The sequence below is a fragment of the Kogia breviceps genome, chromosome 7 (genome assembly GCF_026419965.1).
Source record: "Kogia breviceps isolate mKogBre1 chromosome 7, mKogBre1 haplotype 1, whole genome shotgun sequence".
Classification (NCBI taxonomy): domain Eukaryota; kingdom Metazoa; phylum Chordata; class Mammalia; order Artiodactyla; family Physeteridae; genus Kogia; species Kogia breviceps.
The window spans coordinates 79,812,045-79,832,530 of record NC_081316.1 but is presented as its reverse complement, the minus strand read 5'-3'; the positions used below and the strand labels follow the sequence as shown (position 1 = coordinate 79,832,530).

At 38.8% G+C, this 20,486-nt stretch overlaps 1 protein-coding gene across 1 annotated transcript; it reads right to left on the bottom strand.

Annotated features, from left to right (window-relative positions):
• Positions 1-6,471: 6,471 nt before the first annotated feature.
• Positions 6,472-17,697, bottom strand: LOC131760342 (olfactory receptor 52M1-like). Its single transcript, XM_067039530.1, is given in 3 exon segments — positions 6,472-6,635; positions 6,638-7,435; positions 17,451-17,697. Coding segments are annotated over 3 exon segments (1,209 nt in total).
• Positions 17,698-20,486: the final 2,789 nt, after the last annotated feature.

Genomic DNA, 20,486 nt, shown 5'->3' with positions numbered 1-20,486 from the left:
CTGGGGGAGTTTTTAAAACTGTATCAGCCTAAATTAAGGATTTCTTAATCAATTCCAATTTATAAAGTTGATTGGATTTGGTTGGAAATGCTATCTTGTATAACTTAATTTTATTTTTACTCTAAGCCCCATTGTGGATGGACGATGCAGGGGGAAAAAAAGAAGGAAATGACATTTTGCACAATGGAGTTTGTGAGTATACATTTTTTACTTGTTATACAAGGAAATATTTAGAGGTATTTAGCCTTTTACTGTCACAAGACTAATTAGGTGGGTGTCAATAGTTAAAAAGCCTCAGATGTACATGAGTGGATACCAGGCAGCCAAAGAGAACAGAGGAAAGCTGAGTGTGTTTATATAACTAATTTTCTGTAGAGAAGCAAAGAACAGACTGTTTTCTAGAACTGAGGCTAGTACACTTACAAGCGAGACACAATTGCAGACATTCTTTGGCTTTTCCAGGAACTTGTTCCAGTTACTCTTCCTGACTTATTACCCTTCCCATGGGCCTTTCAGTGCATGATAAAATACTATATATATATATATTTTTTTTACTTTTTTTTTTTTTTTTTTTTTTGCGGTATGCGGGCCTCTCACTGCTGTGGCCTCTCCCGTTGTGGAGCACAGGCTCCGGACGCGCAGGCCTAGCGGCCATGGCTCACGGGCTTAGCTGCTCCGCGGCATGTGGGATCCTCCCGGACCAGGGCACGAACCCGTGTCTCCTGCATCGGCAGGCGGACTCTCAACCACTGCGCCACCAGGGAAGCCCTAAAATACTATTTTTAAAAGACAAGTTGTGTCTCGTGTGCCAGGGATTATTCAGGCATTTTAGATTCATTATCTCATTATATCCTTATAATTAACCCACGAGGAGCTGCTATTGTTGCTTCCATTTTTAAGAGGAGGAGACTAGAGGAAACTTACACAAGCCTCTTAGATAGCATCACCCACCAGAGGGCAGACAGCAGAAGCAAGAATAACTACAATCCTGCAGCCTGTGGAACAAAAACCACATTCACAGAAAGACAGACAAGATGAAAAGGCAGAGGGCTATGTACCAGATGAAGGGACAAGATAAAACCACAGAAAAACAACGAAATGAAGTGGAGATAGGCAACCTTCCAGAAAAAGAATTCAGAATAATGATAGTGAAGATGATCCAGAATCTCGGAAAAACAATGGAGGTGAAGATCAAGAAGATGCAAGAAATGTTTAACAAAGACCTAGAAGAATTAACGAACAAACAAAAACAGAGATGAACAATACAATTACTAAAATGAAAACTACACTAGAAGGAATCAATAGCAGAATAACAGGCAGAAGAATGGATAAGTGACCTGGAAAACAGAATGGTGGAATTCAATGCTGCAGAACAGAAGAAAAAAGAATGAAAGAAATGAAGACAGCCTAAGAGACCTCTGGGACAACATTAAACAACAATGTTCGCATTATAGGGGTCCCAGAAGGAGAAGAGAGAGAGGAAGGGCCAGCGAAAATATTTGAAGAGATTATAGTCCAAAACTTCTCTAATATGGGAAAGGAAATAGCCACCCAAGTCCAGGAAGTGCAGAGAGTCCAATATAGGATAAACCCAAGGAGAAACACGCCTAGACACATAGTAATCAAATTGGCAAAAATTAAAGACAAATTATTGAAAGCAGCAAGGGAAAAACAACAAATAACATACAAGGGAACTCCCATAAGGTTAACAGCTGATTTCTCAGCAGAAACTCTACAAGCCAGAAGGGAGTGGCATGATATACTTAAAGTGATGAAAGGGTAGAACCTACAACCAAGATTACTCTACCTGGCAAGGATCTCATTCAGATTCAATGGAGAAATCAAAAGCTTTACAGATAAGCAAAAACTAAGAGAATTCAGCACCACCAAACCAGCTCTACAACAAATGCTAAAGGAACTTCTCTGAGTGGGAAACACAAGAGAAGAAAAGGACCTACAGAAACAAACCCAAAACAATTCAGAAAATGGTCATAGGAACATACATATCAATAATTACCTTAAACGTGAATGGATTAAATGCTCCAACCAAAAGACACAGGTTTGCTGAATGGATACAAAAACGAGACCCATATATATGCTGTCTACAAGAGACCCACTTCAGACCTAGGGACACCTACAGACTGAAAGTGAGGGGAGGGAAAAAGATATCCCATGCAAATGGAACTCAAAAGAAAGCTGGAGTAACAATACTCATATCAGATAAAATAGACTTTAAAATAAAGAATGTTACGAGACAAGGAAGGACACTACATAATGATCACGGGATCAATCCAAGAAAAAGATATAACAATTATGAATATATGTGCACTCAACATAGGAGCACCTCAATACATAAGGCAACTGCTAACAGCTATAAAAGAGGAAATTGACAGTAACACAATAATAGTCGGGGACTTTAACACCTCACTTACACCAATGGACAGATCATCCAAAATGAAATCAATAAGGAAACAGAAGCTTAAAATGGCACAATAGACCAGATAGATTTAATTGATATTTATAGGACATTCAATCCAAAAACAGCAGATTACACTTTCTTCTCAAGTGTGCATGGAACATTCTCCAGGATGGATCACATCTTGGGTCACAAATCAAGCCTCAGTAACTTTAAGAAAATTGAAATCATATCAAGCATCTTTTCTGACCACAACGTTATGAGATTAGAAACGAATTACAGGGAAAGAAACGTAAAAAACACAAACACATAGAGTATAAACAATACATTACTAAATAACCAAGAGATCGCTGAAGAAATCAAAGAGGAAATCAAAAAATAGCTAGAGCCAAATGACAATGAAAACATGACGATCCAAAACCTATGGGATGCAGCAAAAGCAAGTCTAAGAGGGAAGTTTACAGCTATACAAGCCTACCTCAAGAAACAAGAAAAATCTCCAATAAACAATCTAACCTTACACCTAAAGGAACTAGAGAAAGAAGAACAACCAAAACCCAAAGTTAGCAGAAGGAAAGAAATCATAAAGATCAGAGCAGAAATAAATGAAATATAAACAAAGAAAACAATAGCAAAGATCAATAAAACTAAAAGCTGGTTCTTGGAGAAGATAAACAAAATTGATAAACCATTAGCCAGACTCATCAAGAAAAAGAGGACTCAAATCAATAAAATTAGAAATGAAAAAGAAGTTACAAGAGACACCACAGAAATACAAAGCATCCTGAGACTACTACAGGCAACTCTATGCCAATAAAATGGACAACCTGGAATAAATGGACAAATTCATAGAAAGGTATAACCTTCCAAGACTGAACCAGGAAGAAACAGAAAATATGAAAATTGAAACTGTGATTAAAAATTTTCCAACAAACAAAAGTCCAGGACCAGATGGCTTCACAGGTGAGTTCTATCAAACATTTAGAGAACAGCTAACACCCATCCTTCTCAAACTCTTCCAAAAAATTTCAGAGGAAGGAACACTCCCAAACTCATTCTATAAGGCCACCATCACCCTGATACCCAAGCCAGACAAAGATACTACAAAAAAGAAAACTACAGACCAATATCACTGATGAATATAAATGCAAAAGTCTTCAACAAAATACTAGCAAACAGAATCCAATAACATTGAAAGGATCGTACACCATGATCAAGTGGGATTTATCCCAGGGATGCGAGGATTCTTCAATATATGCAAATCAATCAATGTGATACACCATATTAACAAATTGAATAAAAACCATAAAAGAAAAAGAGACTGAAGCTTAGATTGTGCAACACCTCCAAAGTCTGAAAATTACTGGTTCAGATCCATCTCTGCCCTTTATTCTAAGTCCAGAGCCCAAGTTAACTACCTGTGCCACATGACCCTTTAATAACTATAATGATTCCTCCTCCCTTAACTGTTCCCTAGTCTTCATTATTTTCCATGAAGACCTGCAGACTCAAAAGGCAATGATGAGGACTTCCCTGGTGGTGCAGTGGTTAAGAATCTGCCTACCACTGCAGGGGACATGGGTTCGAACCCTGGCCCAGGAAGATCCCACATGCCTCGGAGCAACTAAGCCCACGTGCCACAACTACTGAGCCTGTGCTCTAGAGCTTGCAATCCACAACTACTGATCCCACGCACCTAGAGCTCGTGTTCTGCAACAAGAGAAGCCACTGCAGTGAGAAGGCAATAAAGAGTAGCCTCCGCTCGTCTCAACTAGAGAAAGCCCATGCATGCACAGCAACAAAGACCCAATGCAGCCAAAAATAAATTTATTTTTTTTAAAAAAGGCGATGATGATAGTATCTTTTACTTCCACCCTGAGTATGGGTAACAGAAAAGAAAAAGGTATTTGTGTGAAGGAGAAACAAGATGGATATTCAGTTATTGGACCTATTTGTCACATCCTCATATTGCATTCACCAGGATATCTTCCCTGTTATCCTGTTCACCATGAAAGGGCTAAGCCATGACTATAGTTGACAATGGGATTAAATGCTCTACTATATGATCTATAATTTAGCTCATATCCTGAGTCTGATAGGCCTGGGTGTTGTTATGGTTGGTTGTACCTGGATGGAGCAGGAGCACACATACAGGTAGTACTTTTCTTATTTTTCCTCATACAGTATTGAATGACTGACTGGAGATAAAGGAACTGGAGATTATTGATTTTTGTTCTTGATCTACAGAAGAACTAACAGGTCATCTATAGAGGAACCCCTTACTGTGGCATTTCTGAGGATATTTGGCTAGAGAGTTCTTAGTACTAATCCTCTTGAATTCAATTAAGTCCAGATTAAGAGCCATGGATCTCCATACACACACTCTGCTTTACATAGTATAAATGGACTTACAGCTAATGCCAAAGAGCTATCCCATGACAAAGGATCCTTGTCATTTCCCTCACAGCACTGGTGCCACTGATAGACGTGAACATCATTTTTCTTCATTTTCTCTGAAGCACAAGTTATGGTCAGGAGATAACTGTGTAAAATAAGCTTCTAACTCTGGTAATTTTATGGTATCTTTTCATCAACTCCAATAAAATCTAGCAGATACATAACACTTGGCATTTAAATTATGTTCATAGAACACAATGTTTCCCCAATAAATGACTTAGGTTTGGTACTGAACTCCAGAACCCTTGATAAGGAGATGGGGAAATAAGTACCCTTCACCCCAAAACAATGGGAAAAAATAAATGTTACCCATCCAACCTTAGGCTTAGGCATAGGATTCTGAGGAAATAGAAATTTAGACCTGGCTTAGGGGCATTAAGCCAAACTTTAGAAAAAAGTTTCTTATATTCTAAGTCCTTCATTTTTTTGATGATATATGAGGTTTAAATTTTAGCTCTGGTTTAATCATTGGCTTCTTTAGATTATACGTTCAAATTCAAAGATGATTCCTTTTAAGCCTAAGGTAAGTCACCTTAGCTTTTAAATATTTGTAATGGTTTGTAAATTGAGGAGGCTAAATGAGCATTTTCAATTTAAAGTCTGAAACATTTTACAACTAAAATGGACATACTGTAGTTTGATGTGATTGCTTCATTTCGTTTTTTTCATGCATTATCACGAAATTTCTATAGGTTTCTAGCCTGAAGTAGTCATCTCATTATGGAACTTCTATGATCAGTAAATAATAAAAGTTCATACATTTATTTTGATAATTTGTCCCTAAGAATTCTCCAAAGAGATTTACTCAGTTCTCTACCCAACCTCTTTCATGTCAATAATCCCACTCTTACCTTCTTGCTTCTGTTGTTTTACTTCAGTTGGCTGCTGTCCTTCATGTAGGCCATTTCAGGGACTCCAAAATGGAATCTCCTGATGTCCTTCTGTCTCCTCCTCCCAGCTCGTAGTTGATTTTATTATGAGGAGATGTGGGATACTGCATTTCCATTTATCTATTTAAATGGGAGAATGACCTGGCTTGAGGACTTTAACTCCTGTGAGTAGTAGAGTCCCATTCCAAGTCTCATTATATTAAGGTTTCTCACATTCACATTGCCTCCATTCTCAACAAAAGACCTTTTATGGGGCAAGTGAAAAGGATTGGAGAAGGTTGCCAACACATTTTAATTTTTCCAGACCTTTATGGAAGGTGTTAAATTATAATTTTACCTTATAGAAATTATGCAAAACTCTCTCCAAAGAAAAACCAGAAATCCTTCACCAAAAAAGTCAAAGATATAAATGATCCGACTTCTGTGGTCTGTATGCTTGTCTCTATTGTGCTTAATTTTATGAAGTCAAATAGTAAAAGGAATATTGTACAAAAACTCAAGCCCTGATTTCCACTTTCAAATATTTCAGATATTCCCCTTTCCACTTTCGGGAAATCCATGGTCAAACAGAATATGTTCTAGCATTCCTCTTAGATTCTTTTCTCCATAACTCAGGTAAGACTTGGTTGCATGGGTCTTATTTCATTGGTTTTCCTGGTCAGAGCCTTTTCCTGCCATCACTAAATATGTCTCATAGATTCAGAACAGTCATTTGAGTTGAGCCCCTGACTTAAGAATGTGGAGAAGTCTCTCTTGAATTTGTTTAGTGTGAACAGCATAGACAATTGGGTTGAGGATGGGTGGAATGAGGAGGTAAAAGTTGGCCAAAAGGATATGGATATGGGGAGGGACATGATGGCCAAAGCAGTGAGAGAGGAAACATCAGTGAGGATATAGAAGACAAGGATAGCACCAATATGAGAACTGCATATTCCTAGGGTTTGAAGCCTAGCCTCAGGGGTGGCCAACCCCATGACAGCCCTAAAAATCATCACATAGGAGGCAGTGATGGCTAATGCATCCAGGATAAATACCAGGAAGCCAATTCCCATTCCATATAAGTTGTTGACTGTTGTGTCACTACATGCCAAGGTGACCACGGCCATGTACTCACAGTAGGAGTGGGCAATGATTTGGGTCTGGTAAAGGGGAAGCCTCAGGCGAATCATCAGGGACAGGGATCCAATGTAGAGTACTCCATGGAGGAGGGCAGCCGGGTCTAAACGTCCTACCACTGCATGGGTGAGCATTGAGGTGTGGCATAGTGGGTCACAGATGGCCACATAGTGATCAAAAGCCATGGCAAGGAAGATGCCTGACTCTACCGTGACGAAGCAGTGGATAAAGAACATTTGGGTCAAGCAAGTATCTAGGTCAATGTGACAGGCACCAAACCAGAAGATGGTTAGCAGTTTGGGCATGGTAGAGGTTGACAGGACCAAGTCAATGACAGCCAACATGTACATGGGCTGGTGCAGGCTGTGCTCCAACTTTACCACGGCCAGGATGGTCACATTCCCCACCACAGCCACCAGGTACATGGAGCTAAAGGGGATGGAGAGCCAGATGTGCAGGGACTCCAGCCCTGGGATGCCAGTGAGCCAGAAGGAAGTAGGCACCAAGCAGGCATTATTAGCAAGCAGACATGAACATGTTTGAGGGCTTACAGTAGCTAGGGGACAGGAGCTCTTAGTTTTAGATTTTTACTGCTATGACAGATATTGCCTCTGGAAACTGTAGACAACTGGAATCTTATTTCCATCCTGGCGGAACCTATAATGAAGAAGAATTCTGAATGCCTACTTGAAAATTGACATGTATTTTATAAAAGAGACTCTGCATGAAAACACCCACTGGTAAATGTAGAAACAGGTATGCTTAACATTTCTACTGCTAAATTGCTCTCTTCCATTTCCTTTAGGAAATATTTCCCAAAGCAAAATTACTGGATCAAAGGGGATGAACAAGTTGGGGGACTTCTATGCTGGAAAACACAAAGTTCTACGTGCAGTGATTAAATGTAAGTCCATGTAATGTGCTTCTCTTTGTTGTATAAAGAGTAACATCAATAACAATGATTAGCTATTTGCAATTCATGATTTTATAGTGAAAATTTAGAACCAATGCGTTCAAAACTAAAGCATTATTCAATGAATTAGATTTATTATAATATTTTTAAAGCTATGTATTATCTGGTAAAACATTTATGTCATATTACAGTAAGTGAGGGAATGACAGAAAGCAGATTAAAGTATTGATACGATATGATTTCATTAAAATGTGTGTTTCTGGAGAAGATGGCAGAAGAGTAAGACGCGGGGATCACCTTCCTCCTCACAGATACATCAGAAATACATCTACACGTGGAACTTCTCCTATAGAACACCCACCGAATGCTGGCAGAAGACCTCAGACCTCCCAAAAGCCATGTGGATTAAAGGCTCTTGGCACTCCAGCCAGGTGTCAAAGCTGTGTCTTTGAGGTGGGAGAACTAACCTCAGGACACTGGTCCACAAGAGACCTCTCAACTCCACGTAATATCAAACGGCGAAAATCTCCCAGAGATCTCCATCTCAACACCAAGACCCAGCTTCACTCAAGGACCAGCAACGAACAGTGCTGGACACCCTATACCCAACAAAGAGCGAGACAGGTCTACAGCCCCATCCATCAGCAGAGAGGCTGCCTAGAATCACAGTAAGGCTACCGACATCCCCATACACGCCACCACACGTGGACCTGCCCACCAGGGAGATGGGATCCAGCCTCATCCACCAGAACAGGGGCACTTGTCCCCCCAACCAGGAAACCTGCTCAACCCACTGAACCAACCTCAGCCACTGGGGACAGCCACCAAAAATAGATAGAACTACGAACCTGCAGCCTGCAAAAAGGAGACCCCAAACACAGTAAGATAAGCAAAATGAGAAGACAGAAAAACACACAGCAGATGAAGGAACAAGATAAAAACACACCAGACCTAACAAATGAAGAGGTAATAGCCAATCTACCTGAAAGAGAATTTAGAATAATGATGGTGAAGATGATGGAAAATCTTGGAAATAGAATAGACAAATTTCAAGAAACAGTTAACAAGGACCTAGAAGAAATAAAGAGGAAGCAAGTAACGATGAGCAACACAATAAATGAAATGAAAAATACTCTAGACGGGATCAGTAGCAGAATAACTGAGGCAGAAGGACGGATAAGTGACCTGGAAGATAAAATAGTGGAAATAACTACTGCAGAGCAGAGGAAAGAAAAAAGAATGAAAAGAACTGAGGACAGTCTCAGAGATCTCTGGGACAACATTAAACGCACCAACATTCGAATCATAGGGGTCCCAGAAGAAGAAGAGAAAAAGAAAGGGACTGAGAAAATATTTGAAGAGATTATAGTGGAAAACTTCCCTAATATAGGAAAGGAAATAGTCAACCAAGTCCAGGAAGCACAGAGGGTCCCATACAGGATAAACCCAAGGATAAACATGCCGAGACACATATTAATCAAACTGTCAAAAATTAAATACAAAGAAAACATATTAAAAGCATCAAGGGAAAAACAACAAATAACACACAAGGGAATCCCCATAAGGCTAACATCTGATCTTTCAACAGAAACTCTACAAGCCAGAAGGGAGTGGCAGGACATATTTAAAGTGATGAAGGAAAAAAACCTACAACCAAGATTACTCTACCCAGCAAGGATCTCATTCAGATTTGATGGAGAAATTAAAAGCTTTACAGACAAGCAAAAGCTGAGAGAGTTCAGCACCACCAAACCAGCTTTACAAAAAATGCTAAAGGAACTTCTCTAGGCAAGAAACATTAGAGAAGGAAAAGACCTACAAGAACAACACAAAACAATTAAGTAAATGGTAATAGGAACACACATATCAATAATTACCTTAAATGTAAATGGATTAAATGCTCCCACCAAAAGACACAGACTGGCTGAATGGATACAAAAACAGGACCCATATATATGCTGTCTACAAGAGACCCACTTCAGACCTAGGGACACTTACAGGCTGAAAGTGAGGGGATGGAAAAAGATATCCCATGCAAATGGAACTCAAAAGAAAGCTGGAGTAACAATACTCATATCAGATAAAATAGACTTTAAAATAAAAACTATTACAAGAGACAAAGAAGGACACTACATAATGATCAAGGGATCGATCCATGAAGAAGATATAACAATTGTAAATATTTATGCACTCAACATAGGCGCACCTCAATACATAAGGCAAATACTAACAGCCATAAAAGGGGAAATCGACAGTAACACAATCATAGTAGGGGACTTTAACACCCCACTGTCACCAATGGACAGATCATCCAAATGAAAATAAATAAGGAAACACAGGCTTTAAATGATACATTGCAAAAGATGGATTTACTTGATATTTATAGGACATTCCATCCAAAAACAACAGAATACACATTTTTCTCAAGTGCCCATGGAACATTCTCCAGGATAGATCATATCTTGGGTCACAAATCTAGCCTTGGCAAATTTAAGAAAATTGAAATCCTATCAAGTATCTTTTCTGACCACAACGCTATGAGACTAGATATCAATTACAGGAAAAGATCTGTAAAAAATACAAACACATGGAGGCTAAACAATACACTACTTAATAACGAAGTAATCACTGAAGAAATCAAAGAGGAAATCAAAAAGTACCTAGAAACAAATGACAATGGAGACACGACGACCCCAAACCTATGGGATACAGCAAAAGCAGTTCTAAGAGGGAAGGTTATAGCAATACAATCATACCTTAAGAAACAGGAAGCATCTCGAATAAACAACTTAACTTTGCACCTAAAGCAATTAGAGAAGGAAGAACAAAAAACCCCCAAATTTAGCAGAAGGAAAGAAATCATAAAGATCAGATCAGAAATAAATGAAAAAGAAATGAAGGAAACAATAGCAATGATCAATAAAAGTAAAAGCTGGTTCTTTGAGAAGATAAATAAAATTGATAAACCATTAGCCAGACTCATCAAGAAAAAAAGGGAGAAGACTCAAATCAATAGAATTAGAAATGAAAAAGGAGATGTGACAACTGACACTGCAGAAATACAAAAGATTATGAAAGATTACTACAAGCAACTCTATGCCAATAAAATGGACAACCTGGAAGAAATGGACAAATTCTTAGAAATGCACAACCTGCCAAGACTGAACCAGGAAGAAATAGAAAATATGAACAGACCAATCACAAGCACTGAAATTGAAACTGTGATTCAAAATCTTCCAACAAACAAAAGCCCAGGACCAGATGGCTTCACAGGCGAATTCTATCAAACATTTAGAGAAGAGCTAACACCTATCCTTCTCAAACTCTTCCAAAAGATAGCAGAGGGAGGAACACTCCCAAACTCATTCTATGAGGCCACCATCACCCTGATATCAAAACCAGACAAAGACGTCACAAAGAAAGAAAACTAGAGTCCAATATCACTGATGAACATAGATGCAAAAATCCTCAACAAAATACTAGCAAACAGAATCCAACAGCACATTAAAAGGATCATACACCATGATCAAGTGGGGTTTATTCCAGGAATGCAAGGATTCTTCAATATATGCAAATCAAACAACGTGATACACCATATCAACAAACTGAAGGAGAAAAACCATATGATCATCTCAATAGATGCAGAGAAAGCTTTTGACAAAATTCAACACCCATTTATGATAAAAACCCTGCAGAAAGTAGGCATAGAGGGAACTTTCCTCAATATAATAAAGGCAATATATGACAAACCCACAGCCAGCATTGTTCTCAATGGTGAAAAACTGAAACCATTTCCACTAAGATCAGGAACAAGACAAGGTTGCCCACTCTCACCACTCTTATTCAACCTAGTTTTGGAAGTTCTAGCCACAGCAATTAGATAAAATAAAGAAAGAAAAGGAATCCAAATAGGAAAAGAAGAAGTAAAGCTGTCACTGTTTGCAGATGACATGAATCAGGCTCCCTGACTTCAGACTATACTACAAGGCCACAGTGATCAAGACAGTATGGTACTGGCACAAAAACAGAAATATAGATCAATGGAACAGGATAGAAAGCCCAGAGATAAACCCACACACATATGGTCACCTTATCTTTGATAAAGGAGGGAAGGAAACACAGTGGTGAAAAGACAGCCTCTTCAATAAGTGGTGCTGGGAAAACTGGACAGCTACCTGTAGAAGTATGAAATTAGAACACTCCCTAACACCATACACAAAAATAAACTCAAAATGGGTTAAAGACCTAAATGTAAGGCCAGACACTATCAAACTCTTAGATGAAAACATAGGCAGAACACTCTATGACATAAATCACAGCAAGATCCTTTTTGACCCATCTCCTAGAGAAATGGAAATAAAAACAAAAATAAACAAATGGGATCTAATGAAACTTAAAAGCTTTTGCACAGCAAAGGATACCATAAACAAGACCAAAAGACAACCCTCAGAATGGGAGAAAATATTTGCAAATGAAGCAACTGACAAAGGATTAATATCCAAAATTTATAAGCAACTCATGCAGCTCAATAACAAAAAAAAAACAAACAACGCAATCCAAAAATGGGCAGAAGAACTACATAGACATTTCTCCAAAGAAGATATACAGATAGCCAACAAACACATGAAAGAATGCTCAACATCATTAATCATTAGAGAAATGCAAATCAAAACTACAATGAGATATCATCTCACACCGGCCAGATTGGCCATCATCAAAAACTCTAGAAACAATAAATGCTGGAGAGGGTGTGGAGAAAAGGGAACACTCTTGCACTGTTGGTGGGAATGTAAAATGATACAGCCACTATGGAGAACAGTATGGAGGTTCCTTAAAAAATTACAAATAGAACTACCATATGACCCAGCAATCCCACTAGTGGGCATATACCCTGAGAAAACCATAATTCAAAAAGAGTCATGTACCAAAATGTTTATTGCAGCTCTATTTACGATAGCCAGGACATGGAAGCAACCTAAGTGTCCATCAACAGATGAATGGATAAGGAAGATGTGGCACATATATACAATGGAATATTACTCAGCCATAAAAAGAAATGAAACCGAGTTATTTGTAATGAGGTGGATAGACTGTCATACAGAGTGAAGTAAGTCAGAAGGATAAAAACAAATACCGTATGCTAACACATATATATGGAATCTAAAAAAAAAAAGTGTCATGAAGAGATTAGTGGTAGGATGGGAATAAAACACAGACCTACTAGAGCATGGACTTGAGGATATGGGGAGGGGGAAGGGTAAGCTGTGACGATGTGAGAGAGTGGCAGGGACATATACACACTACCAAATGTAAATTAGATAGCTAGTGGGAAGCTGCAGCAAAGCACAGGGAGTTCACCTCTGTGCTGTGTGACCACCTAGAGGGGTGGGATAGGGAGGGTGACACAAGAGGGAAGAGTTATGGGAACATATGTATATGTATAACTGATTCACTTTGTTGTAAAGGAGAAACTAACACACTATTGAAAACAGTTATACTCAAATAAAGATGTTAAAAAAAATAAAATAAAATATGTGTTTCTTATAGGAATATACCTTGGATGTAAAAACACATTAATTTTCTTTCTTTTGTGTATGGGTATATTCTGTTTTTGAAGAATAGTGAAAAGCTTTAATAGTCTTACAAAATTATCATAACCCAATCAAAAACATAACGGGACAACTTACTAAGGGTAAAATTTACTAAGGAAAATATGTTAGTGAGGTACATTCCCTTTTCTTTAATGGCTTAATAATGGTTTGGTCAGACTGACGAATCTAATTGACTTCTTTAAAAGATACCTGGCATAGGACCTAATTTTTCAAAGGAAAATATCTCATTTAAGGTTGCCCATATTTCATGGTTAGAAAGATGAAGAACAGATAGAGTCAACTGTCCTAAGGAACATTAAGGACAGAGTCTATTAAACTTTCTGAGAATCTGGGCATCATCTATAATCTGAGATAGGTAAAAGATGAGGTGCATCTTTTAATGAGCAAATCTCACTGGACATTTGCCCATTATCTGATCACAGTGATTTAAAAAAATGTACTGACAGAAAACAGTCAACAGGACCCTTCTTACTGGCCACAAACTTCTTGGTCTCTATTCTTTGAAGAGATAGGGAGATCAGCGCTAAACCACTGTCCATTACTTGTAAAAGCCTGGTCCACTTCTTGCTCTTTTGCCCTTCAGGTGCCTCTAAGAATCTAGCAATGGCTCCTACTGCTACACATCCTCAGGGTTCAGAAGCTGAGAGCACAGGGTATAATTTGGGTCTTGTCCTGTCTTGGGCTTGCCCTCCTCATGTTTCCCATTAGAGCCTCAGATTCAACAAGTCAGACTCTCCATACTCATGTCATGGTAACATGGTGACTTTCTTCACATGGCTACATTTTTGCTGAGAGGTCTCACCACCTTCTTGGTTTTTTTACCCAGCCATCAAGTCCCATCCCAGACCTGTCCTCTACAAAGCATTCTTTGATATCTCTATACCAGAGTGGATGGGTACATAGTCACTGAATTCCCCCCAACTAAAGTCCATGCACATTTCAAATTATTCATGTCAAAAATATAAATAGGAGTTACATTTTAATAGCAAATAAGCATAATAAATGCCCCTATGTAACCTCATGGATTTGTAATTCACACTCCAACACACAATGTTAGGTTTTTTGAGTTTACTTACTTCTGGGTCAGGTATTGACTAGGTATTGAAAAAAAAGATTAAAGTTCTGTGAACTGTAAAATCGTTCACAGATGTTCTTTTATATTAACTCTGACTTTAGCAATTCTGTGAACTGAGTACTTGGATATGCCAATAAGTGATACCATGTGTGAAACTACTTCCTCAGGGATCAAATGTAAAGATTCTGTGAATCTATTGGATAAGAAAAGGAAAGGATGGGAGATAGCACCACAGTAGCAGCCTAGGGTATCAGCTTTACCATCTAACAAAACCAGATTTCCCACCCAGACCATTTTACCCTATGTTTGGGTAAATTGCCTAAACTCTTGAAGTCTCAGTCTTTTTCTTATTAAAAATGGGGAGACTATCAACTGCAAAGGGTAAGGATAAAGAACAAATGAAATAAGTGTGAGGCTCTTGGCATATGGCATCAGCTTCTTTTCTCTAAATTCTTACTGTTCACTATGGGGTGGGGAGTAGAGCAGAAATTTACATCCTGCAAATTGGAACAGTTTCCTTTGTTTCACTGTCATGTGGCACATCTTTGAAGATTCCTCAAAAGTCCAGAAATTGTAGAGATAAGACAGGGATTTATTGGGAACACTAGTCAATACACAATTTTATCTCATAAAAGGGAGAATATCTGAAGTGTTCTCTGAAGATACTGTGATAGGTCCCTTTATGGTTTAGGAGGGTGGTCTAATTACTCAAAGTCAGGGAAGGGCAAAGTATCTCATCATAAAAGAATAGATGTTCATGAGATGGACTTAAAACCAGATTTCTAACTTTGATTTGTGCCAGACCCAGTTTAGTCAATGAAATTGTAACTGAGTTTTAGGCTGGAACAAAGAATATGAGCATATGAATAAAAATACACCAAGTTGATAATTGGCATCTTAAGTGGTGGTTTGAACTAGGTGTACACCTAAACTGTGTCACTTTACCTAGAACATTCTAGAGAAATATTTTCTGTATCAGTCCACATAAGGGCATACTTACCTGAACATAGGAGACATGCCTGCAAGTACTGGAAGAGGCATCCTGATGATGGGTCTGAAGCTCCCGAGAGAGATGTTTTGTTGTAGTGAAATAAACATGGATTAGAAGCAAGACAAACTTAGTTCAAATACGAACTCTACTGTTTCTGGCTCTGTGACTTAGAAACCAAAGGCAGAGAGATTACACTGCCTGCTTGCCAGTCTGTGAAATGAAGGGAGTAACAGCTGCCTTAGAGTTGCATCATGTATTAAAATGAACTATTTATAAATGTGTGTGTGCACACACAGAAGGTGAAATATTAGAATGCCTGGCCTCTGGAACAGGCACTGTATTCCCTCCTTACCTACTCCTCCCCTCTGTTCTTTGCCCCCTTCCAGAGAACACAGACACAGTATTATTTTCATATGACCTTGGTAACTCCATATCCTTCTTTCCCAACTGTATGAATAGCCTTTTAAACGTGGATAAAAATAATTAAAGAGACCTGTTGATGGTGTAAAGATGCAGTTGGGAGAGAAGTTTGCCTGACTGTGGAGCAGAAGACAAGAGGTCCAATCAGGATGGAATAGTTCAATCTTTTCTCTCATGTTCTGATGGAGAGTACTAGGCAACAAAGCTTTTTACATTGAGGTTTCGCCTCTTCCTTGATTCATAACCCAGCCCAATTTGTACTCAACTTATTTCCTCTACTTTTGACTAGAACTATAAAGAAGATAAGCCCTGGATGGACCAAAGACAAATGCAGTTTCTGAAAATCGGAGTCTGATTCCAATAACTTTGTCTCCATCTCTGACATGTACTTACCCATTTGGGCAATGTCCACGGAGCTCCTTTCAGTAGTCACCTCTTGTCTGGATGCTTTGATTAATTTAGTTCATAGTCAAAGGGAGGCCATGGCTCTGACCTCTTCAATATTTTCTCCTGTGTCCCCTCTTTATCCAGGTACTGAAAACAGCCAGTTGCTTCCCAAGGGTTGCACAGAGACACCTGCATTCTTCCCTCTGCATCTTGAGTTGCCCCCCATGGGAGTAATCTTCACTCCTTATTCTACTCTACCTCCCAGGACTAGATTATAAGCCTTATTCCTACTCTCCTCCTGGGCCTGTTCACTAGCTCCAGGTTTCTGAGTATTCTCCCCCAAGGCCTGAAGTATTCAAGGACTCTAAGAGTGACATTGGGAAAGAATTCACAGGAGAAGGGTGGGGGAAAATACAAACATCAGATACTGGTATAACCAATATGGACACTTTTTTTGTTAATCTTTGCTTATATTATTTAAAAAACTTAATATAGGATCTAGGCTATGCAAAAATAATGCTTAAATATAAATTTATTAACATTTTAATTTTCCATTATACTTTTTTTTCAATTAGTGTTTGCTTAAATATTTATAATAAGTTACAGCAGTTGTGTCCTTGTCTGTGGTTATTTTAACCTATTTTTTTTTCTGGAATAGAAGGCTAGTTTCATTTTTTTCCACTAAGTGGCACAGACATATTTGTCTATGTCCTCTTTTCTGCTTATCCTTAGGATAAAATACCAGCAGGAAAATTATTGACCATTGTGCAGACCTCATAAGTCCTGTTGTCTAATTGTTTTCCAAAAGTGGTTGTCCAATTTGTGTTTAACCCAGCGTCAAGTCAGTTCATTTGCTAAATTGCCCTATAGTCATTTAAAAAATATAGTAAGTCCCATATATAAAAACAAGTTCCATTCCGAGAGCACGTTTGTAAGTCCAGTTTGTTCGTAAGTCCAACAAAGTTAGCTTAGGTACCGAACTAACACAATCAGCTATATAGTACTGTAATAGGTTTATAATACTTTTCACACAAATAATACATAAAAAACAAAAACAAAAAATGAAAACATTTTTAATCTTACAGTACGGTACCTTGAAAAGTATAGTAGAACAGCACAACAGCTGGCATACAGGGGCTGGCATCAAGTGAACAGGCGAGAAGAGTTACTGACTGGAGGAGAGAGAAGAGATGGGAGATGGTAGAGCTGAAGGATCATCAGCAATAGGAGATGGAAGGCAAGCGGCAATTTCACTCATGCCCAATGTTGATGACACAGGTTCTGGTTCCTTGCTGGATTCAATTCTGTTTACCCTCTTGAAGAAAAGATCTAGTGATGTCTGGGTAGTGGCTCTTTTTTCCTCATCATAGATGACATGATAGCACTGGATTGCATTCTGAATGGCTGCTGCAACCTTCATGTACCATTCTATGTTTGGGTCCTGTGCCTCAAAAACTAAGTTTCTCCTCAAATAAAGAAAATTCCCTTGCCATTTCCTGTGTCGTGAATCTCTTCGGTTCTTCATCAGTACCAGCTTCATCACCACTGCTTTTACGCTTTCTTCCAGACATCCTGGGCTTGAAATAAAGATACTGTACTACTCTACTTTATACAGCACTATACAGTGAAGTACACAAAAACACAATCACTTGTAGATGATGCATGGACTTGACAATGTACACCAGACATGTGAACTAACTTATGTGATTGGACATGTGAACACACGTTCGTATCTTTGAAAGTTTGCAACTTGAAGGTTCGTATGTAGGGGACTTACTGTATTTTTATATAGATGAGAACACAAATGCAATAGTTTCATTTCTTTGATTTCTGGGTGAACACGTTAATGTTTGAAAAATTTGTGGCCAGCGTTTTTTTTTTTTTTAACAATTTCTCTCCAATTTTTTCTACAATATACTTAATATGCTTAAAGTGTGGAGAGTGATTTAAGAAAATCTGTTAAAATGTTTCCTATAGGAAGTTCTGACGTACATACAAAAGAGAAAATTTTACAATCACCATTAGTGATTCATGATATTCCATCTTGAATAGAGAACCCTCCTTGAGATTTCCCAATTATTCCTACAGTGGGTCTCTCTCTTCTGTATCCTTATAGCTAGGCCCTGAACTCTTATTTCAACCTCCTCACTGGTGCGGTTGGCTCCTGTCTTACTTTTCTGTCTTCCTCCTCTCTACCACTCAGGTGCCATTTTGAAAGTGCAAAATTGATTATTTGTTCTAAATGTTAAAAAAAATGATTGTGATTGCTTTTTTCATAAAGCTCTAGACTATCTTCCAACCATCTCTGGGAAATATCTGCTTTACCACACATTAAGACCCTCTGTTCTAGAAGATTATTGCTCTCTTCCTGGTATAGATGCAAGTTAAAGGAATTGTTAAAATCTTAGGCAAAATTGGAAGGATATAGAGATGTAGGATACAGGCGTTAGGTTTGATTTTAATATTCCTTTTCTCCCCCCATCAGATTTCTTGAGCTATAATTGGCACAAACATTAAGTTTAAGGTCTACAATGTGATGATATGAAACACATGTATCAATATTATTAAATGATCAACACAATAAGGTTAACACATCCATTACTTCATACAATTATAATACTTTTTTGGTGGTGAGAACATTTAAGTCTACTCGCTTATCAACTATCAAGTACACTTGACTTTTGGGAGAATGGCAGACTGGAAAGGGCATGGAAGCTCCAAGCCCTTTTCCTATACCTTCCTCTCTGCATGTCTTCCATCTGACAGTTCCTGAATTTTATCTGTCATAATGAGCCAATGATCTAAGAAGTTATTTGAGGCTTTGGGTGGAGACAAGATGGCATAGGAGCAGGACATGGGCTCACTCTTCTTATGAAAATGTCAAAATCAAAACTAAATGCTGAACAACCATTGACAAAAAAAAATGCTGGAAACTACCAAAAAAAATATCCTATGATCAAAGATAAAGAAGAAGCCACATGAGATGGTAGGAGGGCACAACTGCAATAAAATCAAATCCCATACTCACCAGGTAGGTAACCCAAAAACTAGAAAAATATTATATCACAGAGGTTCTCCCATAGGAGTTAAAGTTCTGCACTCCATGTCAGGCATCCCAGCCTAGGGGTCTGGCAATGTGAGGAACAGCCACGAGAGCATCTGGCTTTGAAAGCCAGTGGGGTTTGATTTAAGGAATTCTACAGGACTGGGGGAAACAAACTCCACTCTTGGAGGGTAAACACAAGGTCTCATGTGCATTAGGACCCAGGGGAAAAAGCAGTGACCTCATAAGAGACTGGGCCAGACCTACCTGCTAGTATTGGATGGTATCATGTGTAGCTAGAGGGGCCGGCTGTAGCTCATTGTGGGGACAAAGACTGGTGGTGGTAATTCTGGAGATTACTCATTGGTGTGAGCCCTCCTGGAGGCTGTCATTTTCTCACCAAGACCTGGTCCTACCCAAAAGCCTGTAGGCTCCAGTGCTGGAATGCCTCAGGCTAAACACCAGCAGGGCAGGAACACAGCCACACCCATCAGCAGACAATCTGCCTAAAGTCTTCCAGAGCCCATAGCTTCCCATTAAACACACCCTTTGACATGGCCCTGTGCACCAGAGGGACAAGATCCAGCTCCACCCACTAGTGGGCAGGAACCAGTCCCTCCCACTAGGAAGCCTGCACAAGCCTCTTAGACTAGCCTCATCCACTAGGGGGCAGACAGCAGAAGCAAGAAAAACTACAATCCTGCAGACCACAAAATGGAGACCACAAGCACAGATAGCTAGACAACCTGAGATGGCAGAGGAATATGTTCCAGATGAAGGAACAAGATAAAACCCCAGAAAAACAACTAAGTGAAGTGGAAATAGGAAATCTACCCAAAAAAGAATTCTGAGTAATGATAGTAAAGATGATCCAAGATCTTGGAAAAAGAATGGAGGCAGAGATTGAGAATATTTAAGAAATGTTTAACAAAGACCTTGAATGGATCACTGAAGAAATCAAAGAGGAAATCAAAAAACACCTAGAGAGAAATAAAAATGAAAGCACAACAATCCAAAATCTATGGGATGCAGCAAAAGCAGTTCTAAGTGGGAAGTTTATAGCAATACAAACTTACCTCAGGAAACAAGAAAAATCTCAAACAAACTAACCTTACACCTAAAGCAACTAGAGAAAGAACAAAGAAAACCCAAAGTGAGTAGAAGGA